This window comes from Catharus ustulatus, chromosome 5 (genome assembly GCF_009819885.2).
Source record: "Catharus ustulatus isolate bCatUst1 chromosome 5, bCatUst1.pri.v2, whole genome shotgun sequence".
Taxonomy (NCBI): Eukaryota; Metazoa; Chordata; class Aves; order Passeriformes; family Turdidae; genus Catharus; species Catharus ustulatus.
In genome coordinates this window covers 21977436-21995723 of record NC_046225.1, presented here as the reverse complement: position 1 = coordinate 21995723, position 18288 = coordinate 21977436, and the positions used below count along the sequence as shown (strand labels likewise).

Here is an 18288-nt window from a genome sequence, read left to right as displayed (position 1 = left end):
TCTGTCATCATCTCTGCGAGCAACCACAAAAGCAGAGGTTTCTTAAGGGTCTTCCTGGAGGAAGTACATGGGATTTATCAGTGTCATCCAAAAACCTGATCCTACTTCAATACAGTCTTAGATGTGATGTTAGTGCCTGCTGCATTGCACCATAATAAATCTATGTTTTTTCTTTCAGCAGCCCCAGCCCCCATCTTACACCATTGCAGTGGCAGAGGTTAGAGCGTGAAAGATGAGATAGAACAAGACATTTTGTCCCATCTCAGTGAAGGGTACCTGCTTGGCAAGGTCTGCGAGCAAGGCAAAAGAAAGCCCTTTCCCCTTTACTTGTGCTTACTTCACCATCTCCCTTTAAAAGGCCCTGGCTGACTAACCCATGTGCTTCCCTCTGACAGCAAATCCCGGGCCCTCTCACACTAACCTCATGGCCACAGAGCTGGTTAAAGGATGTCCTTCAGCTGTCCCTCAGGTGTCACTGGGGCAGCAGGCCAACCCTCCATGTTTCTTTGCACATTCTGGCACACAGCCTGCAAGGCTGCATGCCTCTCTCCCAGCACACAAGGCCTTCCCAGCTCTGTGAGGAGGCATGATCTGCTCCTGCCAGTAAAGGAAACACAAAAGTGAGCCACCACCACAGTCTTCCACTCCACTTCCACAGACTGGTTTTTTTGTGACTGTGATCTATCAACTTCCCAACCTAGCAAGTGCCACCTAGGCTGTGTTTAGATGCTCCCAAAGGGCCACTTCTGCCACCACATCCTCTGTAAGGGATGGTAAAGTGCCTTCACCTTGAGTGGTGTAAATGCCCCCTCTGTTTTCTTGTGGTAAAAGAGAAGTGAGACACTGTGGATGTCAATCATTGCCCAGCAGTGGGAAACAACAGGCCCATGCCACTGCTTCTCCCCCACGCTCATCTGCACCTTGTGGAAGTTCCCCCTGGACCTCCTCCTGTATTTTGTTTATGTGTGTGCACACATGGGAGGGAGGAGATTAGGAAATCCCAGGGGTCTGCTATTGCTTCTTCCCCATTTGTGGTTGGTTATGCTACTTTCTCAGCACAGGTTGTGACATGCTCCCAAATTCAAGGGGCTGAGGCAGAGGACTCCTTTTGCTATACCTAGTAAACAAGGAGCTTGCCAGGCTTTCTGTGCTGTTTTGAAAAAAATAAGGACACTATCTTGGTGCAAAACCAACTCCATCTAGAGAAGACCAGAGATATGGATCCTGCTTTAGAAAAACAACATTGACATTTCACTCAGAAGGAGGAGGTGATGTTGGTCTGAAATCTGAAAAAGAGTAATTATCCTCCTTCTATGCTCTTGAGACACAGGAAATTTATTTCTTCCTTAAAATAAAATATACATATTTTAAAAGCCTCTGTTAGAATATCCCTGGCCAGATCATCTGCTGATGTAAATCCACATCTCTGTTTGGACACCACTGTAGCAATGCCAATTACAGAACTAAGGATGTAATTGCTATGCAAAGAAATTTTGTACATACATTTCCATGTGCACACACACTTGTACATCTGTAGGCATATCTATAACACAGAGTTGGAGTGCTCTTCAGACATCTTAGAAACAGGAGGCCTGAGCCTCACCTAGTTATGGCCAGAGTGAATCAGCAGTGACTTCCATTCAGTTGGATTACACCAGTGAAACCAGCACTGTGCCCACCAAAGTCCACACCACGTACAGGTTGTGGGATCAGCCCCTCATGGATGTTTCACGCCATGCTGGCATACAGACTGGGGTCAAAGTATTCCTCCTGCTGCATATTTTACAGAGTCCAAACTATAGGGCTCATATCTTTATACAGCCTAATAAAACTAATGAGATTTCCTCCCATGTTCTGAGGTCAACCAAATGTTTCTTCCTGCCTTCTTGTCTCAAGCAACAGCACAAAGATTTTGCTTTTCAACTCAAACCTTCAGGTGTGAGCACCAAAGTACCCAAGCGCATCTCTGCCCTTCAGTTGGTGCCTGTGTGCTCCCAGCTCCCAGGTTCTGGGTTAATAAGACCCCCTGTTTCTGCCACAGGGGGTCAGAGATGCCCATCCAAGCCACTGGCCAAAGCCAGTTTGGACCCTAAGCGCTCCTCAAGAGCGCTGCAGTTAGACCCAGAGCACAGAGAGTAATGTCATTGTCCACACTTGAGCCTCCCCTGAGCATCTTTTTTCATCTTCATAGTCTGCCTCTTGAGCTGCAGCTTTAAGCTGTATTTACTTCTTTCTGTTGCTGGGGGGAGGGTGACTCACCATTGGGAACAGCATCTTGAAAAAGTCACGTTAAGGCCCTATCAAAATAATGAAATTTAGATAGACAGATCTTTCTCAATATTTGCAGATCTTTCTCAGTTCTTCATTTCACTTTGTCACCACTTGGCAGACTTCAGAAAACATTGCATTACCTTGTGTCAGTGTCTGAGGACATGGAACTGGATGAGCAACACTGACGCTTTGCAGAGTGCGCTGTGAGAAAAACAAACTGCGTAAGCAGCTTCTTCATTCTAGGAAAAAGCATATCTGAGTATTATGTGACTTTGTCAGATGTCTTTTGCTTTTTTTTAAAAAAATGGGCTTCTGTTAGTAACTCATCTGCTGCCTTTCAGTGGCCAAAAAACACCAAAGGATTTTCCACAAGGAGCATTTGGACTTGTGTGATGCTGGCGTGTCAAGCTAGATATTAATAGTAACACGAGTGAGGTTTTAAATAGACCCCAGCAAATGCAAATCTAGCTATTTTTAAAGTAATGCACTGAATAGGAATCACAAATTATATCAAATACTGCAGCAAATATTAAATTCCAACAGCAGTTGAAAGGTCAGTGTCTCACTATGGTGACACCACACAGTTTTGTGAGTGCAACACAGCTGTAGTGAACCTGAAACCAGCACTAAAACTGTACGAGTGTGTATATCTGGCACCGCTGAAACCTGAGATAAACACTGATGCATATGAAAAGGGGATTATGGCAGCGCACGCTCGTGTGTTTGCTAACTTTGTGCGCCTCGTTAACCGGGGGCAAACAGACACCTACATACCCGGACTGCCCACAGAATATAATCCCAGTCTCCAGAATCCACTCCTGTAATAGGGCAGCGTTCTTTTGCCGCCAGATAACTTCACGAAAGAATGCTGCCCTTCGCTGGGCATTGACACCGGAGTTTAAAAAGCTAATTGTCGGTGGCCTTTAAAAATAGGAAGCACTAAGGCGCGTACCTCTCTTGTGGGGGGGGAGGCAGGACCTCTGCAGCTACAAATCTGCCCTGAGGAATGCCACCAGTTAAAAATACTTCGCTGCCCCCTGCGTGAACTCAGCGGTGCCATCAGAACCATGGGATAAAAATAAGATTTTCTCTTCCTTTTCGCTACCCTTTATCCCCAGAGAGCCCCCAAAGCCACGGCCGGGGTGGCGGGGGATGGGCGGGCCCTGACACCACCCGCCGCTGGGGGGCGCCCTGCCCGGCGCAGTCACGTGACCGCCGCCCGGCTCCCCCCGCGCGCCTGCGCATGGCGCGGCTCCGCCCCTTCCCACGCCGGGCACGCGCGCGGGGCGGCTCGCGGGTACGTTGCGGCCCCTCGGGGGGGGGGAACATGGCGGCACCCAGGGACCCTCGGCGCGGCTCCGCACCGCGCCCGGCCCCGCCAGTCGTGAGGGGCTTATGGCGTGTCCGTCAATAGATACACGTGTGCTTGAGTGTGTATAAATATGTGTCTGCGCGCCTATAAACACGCGGGCAGGTGTGCGCGCAGGGCTCGGTGTGTTACCGCCCTCAGATGGGGAAATCGGGATGTGCCAGCCAAACCTGCGCTGATTTTCTGGTGTCCCTGTGTTTCCTGTCTGCTGCCACGGCGGGAAGCCGGGGGTTGCTACTCCCTGCCTGTTGTACATGCAGTGTTCTCCGATGAAGTTGTCCTTGGGGAATTGTGGGGGTGTCGAGCCCAGAGGAGCCGCTAGTGCGGGAAAATCGTGCTTGTCATTGGAAAGGAGTGGTCGTGATTGTTATTGATTTGAACCGAGAGTGTTTTGCTCAGTAACAATTGTTCATCCTTTTACTTGTGTTTGTCTACTGACAGTCGCTGGTGTCTTTTACTGTTCCGTGTCTTCTGTTTTCAGGAGAAATAAAAATTAATTCTGAAGTAGTACAGCTTGTTCACACTTCTTTTTTTTTTTTCCCCAAATGGCTTTAGTGTCTTTAAAATTACATTTCGCTAATAAGCTGCTGTAGTTACATTGCAAGATACGTCTTTAATTTTTTGTGTTTATGTACACATATTGCGAATGCTTTTTTTTCTATTACATTTGATTCAGTATGATTCCCTGATTTTATGCTGTTGTTATTTTGTAAAGTTTTTAATTAGGAACTATTTACTACCTGCAGATCTAGCAGGCAGAATTTTAGACTATCAGAATACAGGCTATAATCTTTCTAGAATGTTCTATGTTACTATTTGCAGAGGCTTAAAACAAACAAGGCCTCTTATTCTTTATTCAGGCTTATAGTAGGTGTTGAATGGCATTTGTTCTAGTTGAGCATCTTGTTAATGACACTCATATCACTTTGTTTCCTAGAGAATTGGTGAGCAGAAAACTTGTTTTTAATGAAATATCCTGGACGGGCTGAGAAAAAAGTCAAAAAACCCAGGCAAAAGCTAATGTCGTCTGAAACACCCACAGACAGTCCAGAGGTGCCAGTGGAAAATGCCCTGTTCCCTGAAGTTCCTGATGTGGAAGGAAAGGCGAAGTCAAATGACAATCCAGCAGAGAGACTGGAAGCAGGCTCTGGCAAGGAAGAATGCCTTGAGTCCATGTCCAAGAGGCAAAGGAAGAAGCTGTTGAAGCAGAAGCAGTGGGAAGAACAGAAAGATCTACGTAGGTATGGTTTGCAAAGGAGCTTCCCATGGTTCACATGTAATATTTAGTGCTAATCATAACGACCTGTCAGCAGAATTTGCTTCATCAAATCAAGGCAGTTGAACCAGTTTTCTCCCACACCAGATTTAGAGCAGTAGCCCCAGGCTACTTCGTCTGCACTTGAAGAGGCTGTCAAGGTAAGCATCCCCTCCTCATACTGGAATTGTTCCTTGGCTTCAGGAGGATGTCAGGAGGGATTCAAATGTGCATTCAAATTTTTTTCCTTTGTCAGAAGGAAGACGCAATGTGTGGCCTTGTCCCTTTCTGAATGGCCTACGCCTCTTACCCTGATGCTGTCAGACTTGAGAATCTTTAAAAGGACACTGAATAAAAGCAGCTACATTTGACACATGAAGTGCTGTGCTACAAGTTACACTGACTTATATACAGCTTCTGTTTTGTTGTGTTGAGAGAAAGTGTATCTGCAAATGCATTGATGGTAGTTTATTCTTATCCCACTGATTGCTGGGTGCTCTTTCCCAAGACAGTGGTTGTTGCTGTCTCTGAAATTTGATCTCCCAAGTGCCTACTCCTATCAGGAGGATGGAACAATTTCTTCAGAAGCCTTTTAAAAAACTGTTCAGTGAAACAGCATGGAAATTACCTTCCTCATTCTGATCTTGATACTATGATTTTCTCATTCTTTTTAGTTAGTTCTGTTACTGGACTTGACTCAGAGCACCTTTAAATCTGTGAGACTCCCAGTATTGAGTTAATGGAATATGTGTCAGGTGTTTGTCTTTGTAGGTGTTTACAGAGCTTCACAAAGATGGGAGGGATGTTTTGTGCTGGTGTCAGTGTAGCACAAATGCAGGCAACAGACTGAGTTTAAACTTGGCAGCACTTTTTGAGGGCTGATTTGTTTGTTTACTTAGGCAGAAACGAAAAGAAAAACGCCAGAAGAGAAAACTAGAGCGTCAGTCAAAATTGGATTCCAATAGTGAGGGGAATGCCAGAAAGTGCATGCGCAGGGAAGTTGTTCCTAGCACACTTCGCCTCATTGTGGACTGCAGCTTTGATGACCTGATGGTGTTAAAGGTAAAAAGAACTTCCGATTAACTAGGTATATTTAATCTTCTTATATAGACTGTATGTTCTCAGGATTTTCCAATGGGTTAAAGACCAAGTATTGTCACGGTGATTAAACCTGTTTGACCCTCAGGTTAATTTTGTATGTTAATCAAATCCCTGTGATTTTTTTTTTTTTTTTTCCTGGAATAGTGTATATCAAGCACATACATAGAGGTGGCTAAGTACACCTGTGTGAAAGATGTGTGTGTCTCCTTGTCAGCATAATCCCCTCACAGTGGGTGTTTGTTCTCTCAGGATATGATACCCACACTCTCTGAGTAGTCACTTTTGCCAGTTTTTTCCTTTTTCTCTCTTTAACTTCTGACTGGCTCATGATAAAGCATTTTGTGATGGTCTGTATGAAGGACTAAATAAAAACAAATTGTCTTGTGTACAGGATGTTAAGAAGCTTCACAAGCAGATTCAGAGATGCTATGCAGAAAACCGTAAGGCATTTCATCCTGTGCAGGTATGTTTGAACAAACTAAACGCTCACTGTTGCCAAGTACCAAACGTGTGAACTGTAGTAGGAAAATATTTAAGCTGCCTTTTTCATAAGAAAATTACTTCTGTTGTAACACCCACATATTATAAAGATACCCCTGTATGTGGAACAGTATGTGCATGCAGATGAAAAGTGCCAGATCCAGGTATGCCGCTAAGAGGCACTGTTGATACTCTTGGTTTTAACTGTGGCAGATTTTTTAAAAAGTCACTCTAAGTCCGAATTTGTCTTTTAAATGTATCACTAACTATATGAATGGTCCTAATACTACTTCTGTCTAAAAAATATTAAGAGTTTTAGCTAACAGTTAAGGTAGAGAGAGGAAACAGAATGTGGCAAATTGACATTTCTGTGTTTTGTACCTCTTGTTTGTTCTGTTTGAAGTTTTACTTGACCAGCCATGGGGGACAGTTGAAGACCAACATGAATGAAAATGACAAAGGATGGGTGAATTGGAAGGTGAATAATTGAGTATTTCTGAAAAAAGTTAAAGTATTGATTGTAATTGTTAAATATAGTTAGTTGTGAAGAACATGATTTTTTTCCACATGAGTTTTTCTAATACATGTAAGCAGTAGCATATTTGAAAAAGTGTAGCTTTTTGTTCTTTTTAATTGCTTTAACTTAAGTAAGCCAAAGACTGCTTCTCTTGAATCTAGATTTGATTTTTGGTTGAAAAACAACACACAGATCCATTTTCACTTATTTTTATTGCAAAAATTCCGTTCTTTATAGGCTAAACAGAACTCCTTGATTCAGGCAGTTCCAGCAGTTGTCTGTCTTGACAGTGCCCTTTTATCCATGTCCAAAATAAGACTTGCCAGTCGGGATATGATTCTCTTGTGTGTACCTTCACTTCCATCACATTGCCTCTCAGCACTGAAGTGGTCTGGAGAGAAGGAACTTCTCTTATGGTCAAACTCATGTTGGTTTTCCTTGGGACTCCCTGTGTTAAGCCACTATTCCAACAACTTCAAAGGAAGAGCACTTAGAAGAAATAAAAAGCAGTCCTGTTTCCAGCAGTTCTTGTGCAATAGCTGCTTCATGAGAGCTTAGCATAAGTTTGTCTTACCGAACAACTAATGGTAACTAAGCGTTTGCTTCTGGGTTCACTTTTTTAAATCGACTTGAAAATTGCTTGGCTCCATAGAAGAAATGTGGCAATGTTTGAAAGGAATCACAAGAACTTAAGGATTTGTAAAATTCTTTTGGGGTTTCAGAAAATTTCCCGATCTTTACAAATCGGTGCTCTAGGGACTGGATTGTTTACACAGAAAATTAATCTGCACTGTTCTATGTATTTGAATGTGAAGGAAAAATGTGGAATGAAATCCAACACATACTGTTGGATTTATTTTGCCAGTCCCATCTTGGGTCTGTAGAGCTTGGCCAGCAATTAATCAGTTGAATATAATTTCTTTTTTCAAGGATATCCAAATTAGAACAGAGCACTTTAGTGAGCTAATAAAGAAAGAAGACCTAGTATATCTTACCTCAGATTCCCCAGATGTTCTCAGAGAGCTTGATGAGAAGAAAGCCTATGTTATTGGAGGACTGGTGGATCACAATCACCACAAGGTAAACTGTGGGTCTGTTTCTTCGCAGCTTTTTTTGGCACCTTATTTGACATCATTGCTGTCTATGTGTAAACTGATATAATTAATAATGAGAACTTCTTCATAAAAGAATTCTAAAAAATGTTGAAAAAAAGTCAAAAACACTTGTGGTGGTAGCAGTGGCTTGTGTTCCAGAGTTTTCTTATCCTTTACTCTTCCTCTTAAAAAATACCAAGTGACTACAACATGAATAAGTTTGTACTTTAACCTAAGCTCACCTTTAAAACAGGCTGTGGCTGATGGTTTTAGAGCTGCAGCTGCGTGAATAGATTTCTTTACAATCGTTTTGACCACAGGTCACTGTGTGACATATATAGAAAATAGGTAAGTTTTCCAGAGGTAGTAGCCCTTGAGGCAGGTGCTGTCCAATAGGGGTAAGTTTCTTTTTGTAACCAACTTCTTCAGCAACATCATGGCAGCACAGGGAAAACTCTTGCCAGAAAATTATACTTGTAGTAAATCTGTATGGGGTAATCTGAAACAGTAATTCTCAATCCATTTGTTTTGGTATCTTTTCCCCAGGGAATTACTTACAAAAAAGCTGTAGAGCAGGGAATTGGTCATGCACAGCTCCCACTTGGAAACTTTGTCAAAATGAACAGCCGCAAAGTGTTAGCTGTCAATCATGGTAAGTTCAAAATCATAAAATAATTTCATTATTTTAGAATATAGCTGTGATAGTCACAGTTTGAACCCTCTGCACTGTAGTGCAGATACCTAAACTTTGTTTTATTATGTTGATATTTCTTGAATTTAGTTGCCTTCAGAATTGCCCTGACCTTTAAATATTACAGTTATGGTTAATGTAAATTATGGTGTCTTAGCCATCTAGAAGGGCATGTTGTATCCCGTTGGCTTGTCTGGGGATTACTTCTGGCTTTCTTACCATCCTGGTCTTGTTTCCAGGCTTACTGTGTAAGTGAGTAAAATGTTGGAATCTATCCAACATTGTATTTTATTGTAGTGTGCATTTTATGCAAAGGGAGGATGTATGTTTGTGATGTTGTCACCTCTTTGGACAGCTTTGTTCAGCAGTAACTGCCTTGGTACCTGTACACTTTCCTCAGTTGGTATGAGGAGTACTCCAACTCCTGAACTTTAGTAACTGCATTTTTACCTGATTTCTTGGTTCTGATTCAAGTATTCAATTGCTTAACCAAGCCTTGAATCCTGCTCCTTTGAAACTTTCAGCTTTATTATTAGATTGTCTTTCAATGTCATTAAACAAAAATGCATACAAGATGGAGCCTACTCAGACCTTCATGGAAATTTTTGACATTTTATTGTGCCCCATTGCACATTCTTTAGCTTATCTTACCTTGCTCTATTTCAAGTTTATTTTTTTTATGTAACACATTGCTCAGTGATATTTTCTGAAAGTGCTATATTAATGAGACTCCATTTGGATGATAATAACGATTATTTAAGCATGGAGGAGAATATAGTATGGCACAGGACTTAAAAATTACGAAACCCTATGTATTTGTAAGACTTTACATGTTTCTAAAATTGGATCTTTCACTGTTGCTTTATATAGAAAGGAAGAGCTAATTGTAGGAGGGGTCAAAATCTTTGTTAAAGTTCATCCACAGCAGGATTCCTGTCAAACATGTGAAAGCATTGGTGCCTGTGCAGAAGGCACTGGTGAGACTGAAGTATTTGTCTCAGTCCCTGAGAGAAATACTTTCATGCAGCTGGAGACTCGGGGTGTGCATGGCTTCAGGCTGCAGTAGTAGCAGAATTGCTGTGTCTGTTCCTGCCTGCATTTCATCAGCTCTGCCACAAGGTGCCACAAGAGAATGCACATAAATCTCTGTAGAGATGGATTTGGGGGTGTATTGCTACCAGCAATTCACTTACCTCCCTGTAAAAGAGCTAATGGGCTTTTCTGATATTGCAGTATTTGAGATCATCCTTGCATACCTGGAGAAGAGAGACTGGAAGGAGGCCTTTTTCAGTGTCCTGCCACAGAGGAAAGGGGCTGTTCCTTTGGGAGAAGCCAATGATTCATCCAAACATGCTCTGTCTGGAAAAGAAGATGAAGACAATGACTCGGACAGCAACTAGACTTCAGAATCGGATGATGGAAAGATGAGACATGCAGTTTGTGGAATAAAACTGGGACATGAAGTAGTTTTACTTCAAAGAACATCTGCAGCCCTTATAGAGCTGAATTGTCTCAGTGCTTGGTAGTCCCAGAGCTGTTTCTCTGCATGAAGGGTTAAGTAAAATACAGGTTTTTACTCTGAAACTTCAATATAATAGCTTTTTTTAAAAAAAAATAATGGCAAATGCAGCATTTATTTTTCCCAGGGAAGTTGTTTAATTTAATTTTTTTAATATTATTTTTATACATACCAAGTTGGGTGTAAATGCCAAGAGCAGCAGTAATTACTGTTTTAATGTATGCATTCCTGTCTCCATTTCTGTTCAAGAGTTTTTTCTTTAAAGCAGTGAATGGCAAGTGTTCCTTTGGCTCCAAAACATCTACCACTAGTGCCTGCTGCAAAGTGTGCATCAACACTCAAAACTAAAATTCTGATTTTCCTGAGCATTTCAACAGACAATCACAAGCAACTGAACTGGCTGGCTTATGTATTGTTTTTAGTTAGCTGGGGTCAGTAGGTGAAGTATGTGGGTTAAGCCAGTGCTTTATACTTGAGCTTAAGAGGGATGGGTGTTAGCACAGGTGCAAATCATGTGCCTTGGTTGGCACATGGTGCACACTGAGGTGACTCAATTACTTTTGATTTTTTTCTTCATATTCTCAGCAAATTTTATCACACAGCCTTAGAACACCACCAGGAGAGAGGAACTCTTCCTTACAGATCACTCAGATTCAGCATTCCTGTGTAATTACATTATCCTGTATGTATTGTATTGTCCGTCAAATACTTTTCCTTTAAAAAAAAGTCACAGTCTTAGTCCTGACTGGATGTTCTGATTCATCAACTGACTTTAGTGCTTTGGCAAAGTAGTGAAGTGGACATCTTGGAAAGTGAGGCTTTTCTTCAGCCCTGTGAGCCTGCCCATTCCTTTCTTCTCCAGGGAGGAGCCAGGTAGCTGCAGTGCCTGAATAAGTGCAGTTCTCACACAGGTTTCTTGTGCCTGAAGAGCATGAGGGTATGGCATCCCAAGTGTTCCTCTCTGCTAAGCTGCAGTCAGAGGGCTGATTCAAGTATGGCTTGCCTTGTGGCTGGTTTTTTCCTCCCTTTGTTATGCTTTCAAGTGGAGACTGCAAGTGGGATCCCTGTGGGTCCCTATGGTCTGTATAGGCTTGGCAATCAATTGGTTATGACTTACACACTTAGTGCACTTCTCTACACTTTCTAAAAGGCCAACAGAAAAGTTTCTTCTGTGTTAAAAGGATGCATTGCGGTTTGTTGGTGAAGTTCCACAGGGCTTTACTTAGGCTTTACAAAACCGTGTTTGCTTTGTTGCAGAAACTAGATCAGCCTTTTCATAAAAGCATTGCTGGTTTTATTTCTGTAACAAAAAAGGCAGCATAAATCCAGCATGTATTAGACTCATTCTCTAACTGAAAGGTGTAAAATTGGTAGGAATTACACCTTAACAGCTGCTGTTCTGCATGTTAATGCATGTAGCACCTATTAAACCTGACCTAAGACTCCTCAGTCTGTCCAAGGTCTCCTTAAGATAATTTCATACATGTGCCTCATTTACTTAGGCTTGGAGCAGATGGCTTGGACATACTGTGGACTTTTAGAGACATGCTGAAAGAGTTCCAAAGCATCTTACACAATTTTTGTGCAACTTAAACCACAGCCTTACAGTCCAAAGAATCTTACAGAATTGTTGTGCAACTTAAACCACGGCCTTACAACTTTACAAGTGAAATTAGATACACACACCCACACACATGCAGGTGTTTTTCAATTCAGCTGTTTAAATCTGAAGCTTACCTGTCTGTGGAGAAATAGAAGGAAAATATAGTCTGGTGTGTTGCTGTTCAAAGGCTGCTCCTGCCAGCTGCACAATGTCACAACAGCTCAGTGACTGCTGCCTGTTCATACACAGTGCTTGTCTCACCCCTGGTCTTCCTGTCTGCCATCACAAGAAGTGTGGCCAGCAGCTCAAGGGAGGTGATCTTCCTGCTCTGCTCTGATGAGAGCCCACCTGGATTGCTGTGTCCAGAGCTGGGGCTCAAGACATATGAAGCCCATGGACCTGCTTGAGTAAGTCCAGAGGAGGCCATGAAGATGCTCAGAGTGCTGGAGCACCTCTCCTGTGCAGGCTGGGAGAGCTGGGGCTGTTCAGCCCAGAAGCAAAGGCTCTGGGGAGACTTTACAGCAACTTCCAGTATCTGAAGGGGGCCTACAGGAAAGCTGTAGAGGGATTTTTTTACAAGGACAGATAGTGATAGGACAAGGGGAAGGGGCTTTTAACTGACAGAGGGTGGGTTTAGATTAGATATAAGGAAGAAATTCTTCACTGTGAGGATGAGGACTTTTATTTGTTTTTCATTTTGGATTTACATATCATATACAAGTTATAGCTCTGTTTCGCACTCTGGTGTTCTAGTTTGTGGCATGCTACTAAGGAAAGCACATTTATTCTTAATTTTTAAGCTACAGACCTGGCTGTTGTTCTCAATATTTTCAAGGTGGTGAATTGCGTATTTCAGGCATGGCCCACTAATGCATTACACTGGAAGCAGAGATAAATGACTGTACTCTTTAGTAACAAGAAACAACAAGGAATTTGTTTCTGATTACAGAAATATTTGCATGCAGTGCTGTAGGGCACTTCTTAAAGAAAGATCTTTCTTTGAACCAGCTTTAGCTGCACAAAATTAATGAAACTGTAGGAAAACACACTGGAAAGTTCTCTGCTTCACCCTGCTGTCCTCAGGAAAGATCAGCTCTGACATGCTTATCCAACCAAGACTTAGAGACCTCCAATGTGATTTTGTTCCCAGGCCACCACAATGTTGAAGAACAGAACATTAGAAAGACAATCTGCACAGAAGCCCTAGAAGAACAGGATCCCTGTGTTTCACCACCAGGCGTCATTGCTGTGCTTAGGAAAGCTCTGACTTTCATCATTAAGCTTTGTAAAGTTTCAGGTACTGCCAGAACTATTGCTCTGCAATGCTGGGCAGCAGAATACATCCAAGAGATCTTTAAACCTGTGTGTAAACCGTTAAAAAGGCAATAAAGATGGTATGGCTCAAGGGACCTGAAAAGAAAGAAACAGAAAATAGGAAGGGGATATGACAGAAAGTCAAACCTTCTGGCTGAAATGGGGAAGCTTGCTTTTAGTTGCATACAGTGTGGAGATCACAGCAAGATGCCATAATCCTGTTGTTTTGTTCCCTTCCTACTGAGCCTCGATCCTCTTCGTTCAGATTTCTGAAGTAAGGGACCCCAGCAGTGTTCATCTGCATCCATATTGTAAAAATTTCCCAAACACAAGCCCCATCTCAGAGGCTTTTGGTCATGAAATTGACAATGATGGTGGATCTTGCAGTGCACACTGGCAGGCTGCACGTGGGATCCACACTGATGATTATTCCAAAATCCCGTGTGCATGACAAGGCACATGTGCTCAGGGCAGTCTTGGGGCAATGCGATTGCCTGCAGGAGTGCAGGATGTGGCATTCCTAAAATCCTTAGAGCTTGAGGATAAGCTCAGGGAAGTTTGAAGAGTTTCAGTGTTTCTTTGATTTAAACAGAACTTTTTATTCCTCAGGCTGGGCTGTAATCACACTGAAGATCACAGGTTCACTGCACTGTTATTGGTATTGGTTCATTTTATTGTAAAGTGTCTATTTATTCTGCAGGAGGGTTTTAAAATAAGCTATCAGTAAGCACACATTCTTCTTGTCATAAGTTGTTCTGAAAAGCAGAGATGGACTTCAGTGTGATTTCCAAATCTAAAGCTGAATAAACTTTGGCCCATCTTTGAAATGTGTACCTTAATTGTCTCTCTTCCAAGATGGTGGCTTTGTTAGCTGGAGCAACAGCATCTACTATTGACAATCCCAAAGCCAAATAATCAAATGTTTGATTCATATTCATTCCCTTTTGCTGCATTTTTACTTCAAGTAGTGTAAGATGTGCTTTTTAATTTCTTGTTTGCCTTGTTTGGCTGTGATATTTTCAGAGACCTAAAAGGAAGAAAAGGCATTACAGTAATTTCACGACTATAAGGTGCACCCTTTTGACTAAAATTTTCCCCCAAACCCGGAAGTGCGCCTTATAGTCCGGTGCGCCTTATCTGGTGTACAAAGTTGCGACATTTGCCAACCTGGAAGTGCGAGCCGCAATGGGGGGCAGTGCCGCGGGAGCGCCGAGTCACGAGGGGGGCCGTCACTGGCCAGCCCCCTCCGCACAGGCTGGGCGTCACCGGCCAGCCCCCTGCTAGCCCTCTCTACGCGGGCTGGGCGTCACCAGCCAGCCCCCTTCTAGCCCCCTGCGCGCGGGCTGGGCAGTGCCAGCCAGCCTTAGGCCAGCAGCAGCCGCACAGGGAGAGAGGGACCGGCCAGCCCCCAGTGAGCAGCAGTCGCACAGGGAGAGAGGGAGCGGCCAGCCCCCAGCCAGCCCCTGCAGCGTGGGCTGGGTGGTGCTGGCCAGGCGCCGGCCAGGCTCCAACCAGGCACTGGCCAGCCCCGCCCAGCAGCAGTCACACAGGGTGAGAGAGAGCGGCCAGGCACCGGCCAGCCCCCGGCCAGCCCCCACCTCATGGGCTCGGCGGCGCCAGCCAGCCTTAGGCCAGCAGCAGTCGCACAGGGAGAGAGGGAGCAGGCAGCCCCTGGCCAGCAGGAACCGCACAGGGAGAGAGGGAGCAGGCAGCGCCGCACTGCCCCGAGCCTCAAATGGTCCTGAGCTGCGGCGGCTCCAAGCCGCCCTGAACCACAGCAACCCCAAGGTGTGAGCCGGGGCCGCCCTGAGCCCCACCTTGCCAGCCGGGGGCGGACGGGAGTGCCGGGCCCCGCGCACGGGGAGGGCACTTGGGGCTGCGTTAAAAGGCTTTACTAATCTGTGAAAAATGTTTACAAATTGAGCACATGCCAGTAAACTCCACGATTGCGGGATTCCGTTACTAATTAGTTACTTTGCTGCACACTTCACGGATCTTCGGTATGCCTTATAGTCCGGTGCGCCTTATATGATCTACAAAGTTGCAAAATTTGCTGACTCGCGGGGGGTGCGCCATATAGTCCGATGCGCCTTATGGTCATGAAATGACTGTATTTTAAAAAAGGAGTGTTGATACTTGATTGAGTACTCTCCTTGGACTTTATTTTCCCCTTTAAATTCTTCTAATACTTGCTCTAAACCCACAAGCTAATTTGCACCTTGCACCTTTAGCTTTTCTTCAGCTTACTAAAATGAATAAGGCATTGTCCCGTGAACAGTTGATTTATTTCCTGTGTGTTTTGGAAAGGTGTTTATTTCTGGATGTCTTTGTTCATATTCTCACAAAACTGGATGTCATCCCGTATGTGCTTAATTCAGTGCTACTGTCGGGTCATGCACATTTGTACAATCTTCTGTTATGATCCCTAAGCTTTTTGAAGGGCATAACCTGCCCTGCCAGCTAGTTCTGCTCAATCTCTGTACTTCAATAATAATAAGTACTTGCAGGGTTTTGTATTTTGTATACCTAATATTTTGGACATCCTTAAATGTGCAGGTGGAAAAATACAAAGGAGTTGGAGCAGTCGCAGCTTCAAATACCATGTAGGGTGAAACTTCAGAAATGTTGGGTTTTTTTCCTATCTTCTACTAACAGGTGTGTCCCAGAGCTTTTGTGTTACCAAGTTCTTGAGAAGTGACTTGTAAGAGGGTAACTTGGAAATTGCTATCACACAGTGGGAAGAAATGCTGGATTTTCAATTTAAAAACCCTCCAGAAGTTTTATTTGTCTTAACACCTAAGACATTGTCTGAAAGAAAGAAACCTTGGTAAGCTTAAAAGCCAACATAGTAGATAAGGAAGAAGTAACCTATTTTTAAAAATGTGAAAGCTTTAGCTAAAGCTAGTATGGATTTTATTATTTATAGGATAGAATGTATAGTTGTGAAATCTGTGATACATAACTGCCATTAAAAAGGTTTTTTTTTATCTCTAATGAGTTAGGTCACTTGTAGTCTCCTGTTAAATAGAGCCAGGTTCAGTGCAAAACTAATTTTCTACTAAAAGAAAGGTTTTTCAGAAAGCACTAGCTCTCTTCACCTGGAATCAACGTCATGCACTGCTTCAGGCAAGCAAGCAATGCAAGGCTGCTCTGTCCTGGCAGGAGTAGAAGTGGGAAGCAGACTGTGCTGCTTGTGAAGTGGCAATAAAGAACCACTTTCCTCTACAAGTATCTTGTAGTCAGAAACTGCAGCTATGGCTACAATCTGCTGAGTATGGTCCATGTTCCATAACATTTGCCCAAGTTAAAGTCCCCAAGTGAAGATAACCCGGAGTTACAAGAATAGGCCTTTGCCCACTGCTTCTAACTTCTTTTGTGTGCAAGCTCACCACCCACGAACACCTCCAGTATGTTCTTTGTCTTCAGCCTCTGATACACATTCCGCCAGAATCTGTTGAGTTTAATAAATCACTGGAGAGGGGATATTACTGCCTCATGTTCAGCCGTATAAAGTGAGATAAAAAAATGATAAAGGAATTATGTATCATATATCCATAGATACAGGCTAACCTGAGTTGGAAGGGACTGGATCAAAGCTCAACTTTTGGCCCTGTACAGGGCAGTCCAAAGAGCCCCACTCTGTGCCAGAGAGCATTGTCTAAACCCTTCCTGAACTTTGTCAGGCTGTTGCTGTGACCACTGTCTTGGGGAGCCTGTTCCAGTGCCCAACCACCCTTGGGTGAAAAACCTTTTCCTAATATTCAGCTTAAACCTCCCCTGACACAACTCCATGCCATCCCATTGGATCATGTCACTGGTCACCAGAAAGAAAATATTTTAATTGTACAACATGTAGATAAACATATAGACAAATTCTCTTCATAGTGAACTACCCAAAAAGTGGAGAGATCTAGGGATCAGCTAAGTATTTTCTGGCAAAGGATTGAGCCGAGGGCCTGTGCAAGCAAGTTGTAAAGGGGCGGCACTGTGGTTTCCCTGCGTGCCAGGGCCACTGTATGCCCCAAGCTGGAGCCTCACCCTTATTTATCTTTAGGAATTGAGCAGAACAAGGCAAATAAAGCAGCTTCTCCAACATAGTTTTGCAAGTCTGCTTGTGCTTCACTGGAACCCTGTGCAGTCTCTTTTGTTGTCACCTTTTGTCTAAAGACCATGACACCTATCCCTGCACAGGCTGCAGACATAATCCACTGTCTGATTCAGTGTTCTCAGTTGGAGAAAAAAAGTCATGGCCTTGATAGTCATATAGCTAAAGATAAGAGGAAATTTTAGAGGGATATGAGGACACGAGGGATACGAGAAATAAGCCAGTAAGGAAAAGGGAGGGAAACTTTAGAAGAATCATAGAACAGTTAAGGTTGGAAAAGACCTCTAAAATCATCAAGTACAAAAGAAGGGAGGGAAGGAGAAAGATAAACATCAAGGAATAGAGTGGACTAGAAATACTTAAATCTGATGCAAATTATTTTAGGCAGTCCAAATCACTAGGTTGTACCTCCTGAAAGGACAAGGGAGCTTTGGCTGGAACTCAGAACAAAAAAGGAGAGTTTATGGCCTTTGGAAGAAAGGGCTGAGAGCTCAGGAGGATTACAAGGACGTTATGAGGTTTTGCAGGGAGAAAATTAGAAGAGCTAAAGCCTAACTAGAACTTAACTGGGTTACTGCCGTTAAAGACAATAAAAAATGTTTATATAAATATATTAACAGGAGCAGGGTGCCATCATGTGTCATGGTGACTCGGGAAGACAAACACCATCACTCCAAATGTCCACGCCTTCCTCCCTCTTCCCCCATTTTATATACTGAGCATGATGTCATGTGGTCTGGGATAGCCCTTTGTTCAGTTTGGGTCACCTATCCAGGCTGTGTCTCCTCCCAACCTCCCATGCACTCCCAATTTCCTCACCAGTATGGCCATATGAAACACAGAAAAGGTCTTGGCTCTGTAAACCATGCTTAGCAATAATAAAAACATCCCTACATTATCAGCCCTGTATTCAGCACAAATCCAAAACCCAGTCCCAAACCAGCCACTGTGAAGAAAGCTAACTCTGCA

At 43.4% G+C, this 18288-nt stretch overlaps 1 protein-coding gene and 1 long non-coding RNA gene across 6 annotated transcripts in view; one reads left to right on the top strand and one right to left on the bottom strand.

Annotated features, from left to right (window-relative positions):
• Positions 1 to 3556: 3556 nt before the first annotated feature.
• Positions 3557 to 10534, top strand: TRMT10A (tRNA methyltransferase 10A). Of its 3 annotated transcripts, none has more exons than XM_033059381.2 (8): positions 3557 to 3568; positions 4578 to 4881; positions 5795 to 5957; positions 6388 to 6459; positions 6880 to 6954; positions 7924 to 8073; positions 8634 to 8739; positions 10012 to 10534. In XM_033059381.2, the coding sequence occupies exons 2-8, from the start codon at positions 4607 to 4609 to the stop codon at positions 10176 to 10178; spliced, it is 1008 nt and encodes a 335-aa protein (XP_032915272.1). In that variant the 5' UTR covers positions 3557 to 3568; positions 4578 to 4606; the 3' UTR covers positions 10179 to 10534. The 3 variants fall into 3 exon arrangements, with proteins under 3 accessions (XP_032915272.1, XP_032915271.1, XP_032915270.1); XM_033059380.2 differs by lacking the exon at positions 3557 to 3568 and adding an exon at positions 3582 to 3701; XM_033059379.2 differs by lacking the exon at positions 3557 to 3568 and adding an exon at positions 3582 to 3745.
• LOC116996195 overlaps positions 10053 to 18288 on the bottom strand; it is a 26571-nt gene continuing 18335 nt past the window's right edge. For 2 of the 3 annotated variants that reach the window (XR_004417901.1, XR_004417902.1), the window contains exon 6: positions 12565 to 14241. This is a non-coding gene — a long non-coding RNA (uncharacterized LOC116996195). Of the gene's footprint in view, positions 10138 to 12564; positions 14242 to 18288 lie in introns of those variants that run through there. The other variant, XR_004417903.1, reaches the window with a different exon arrangement.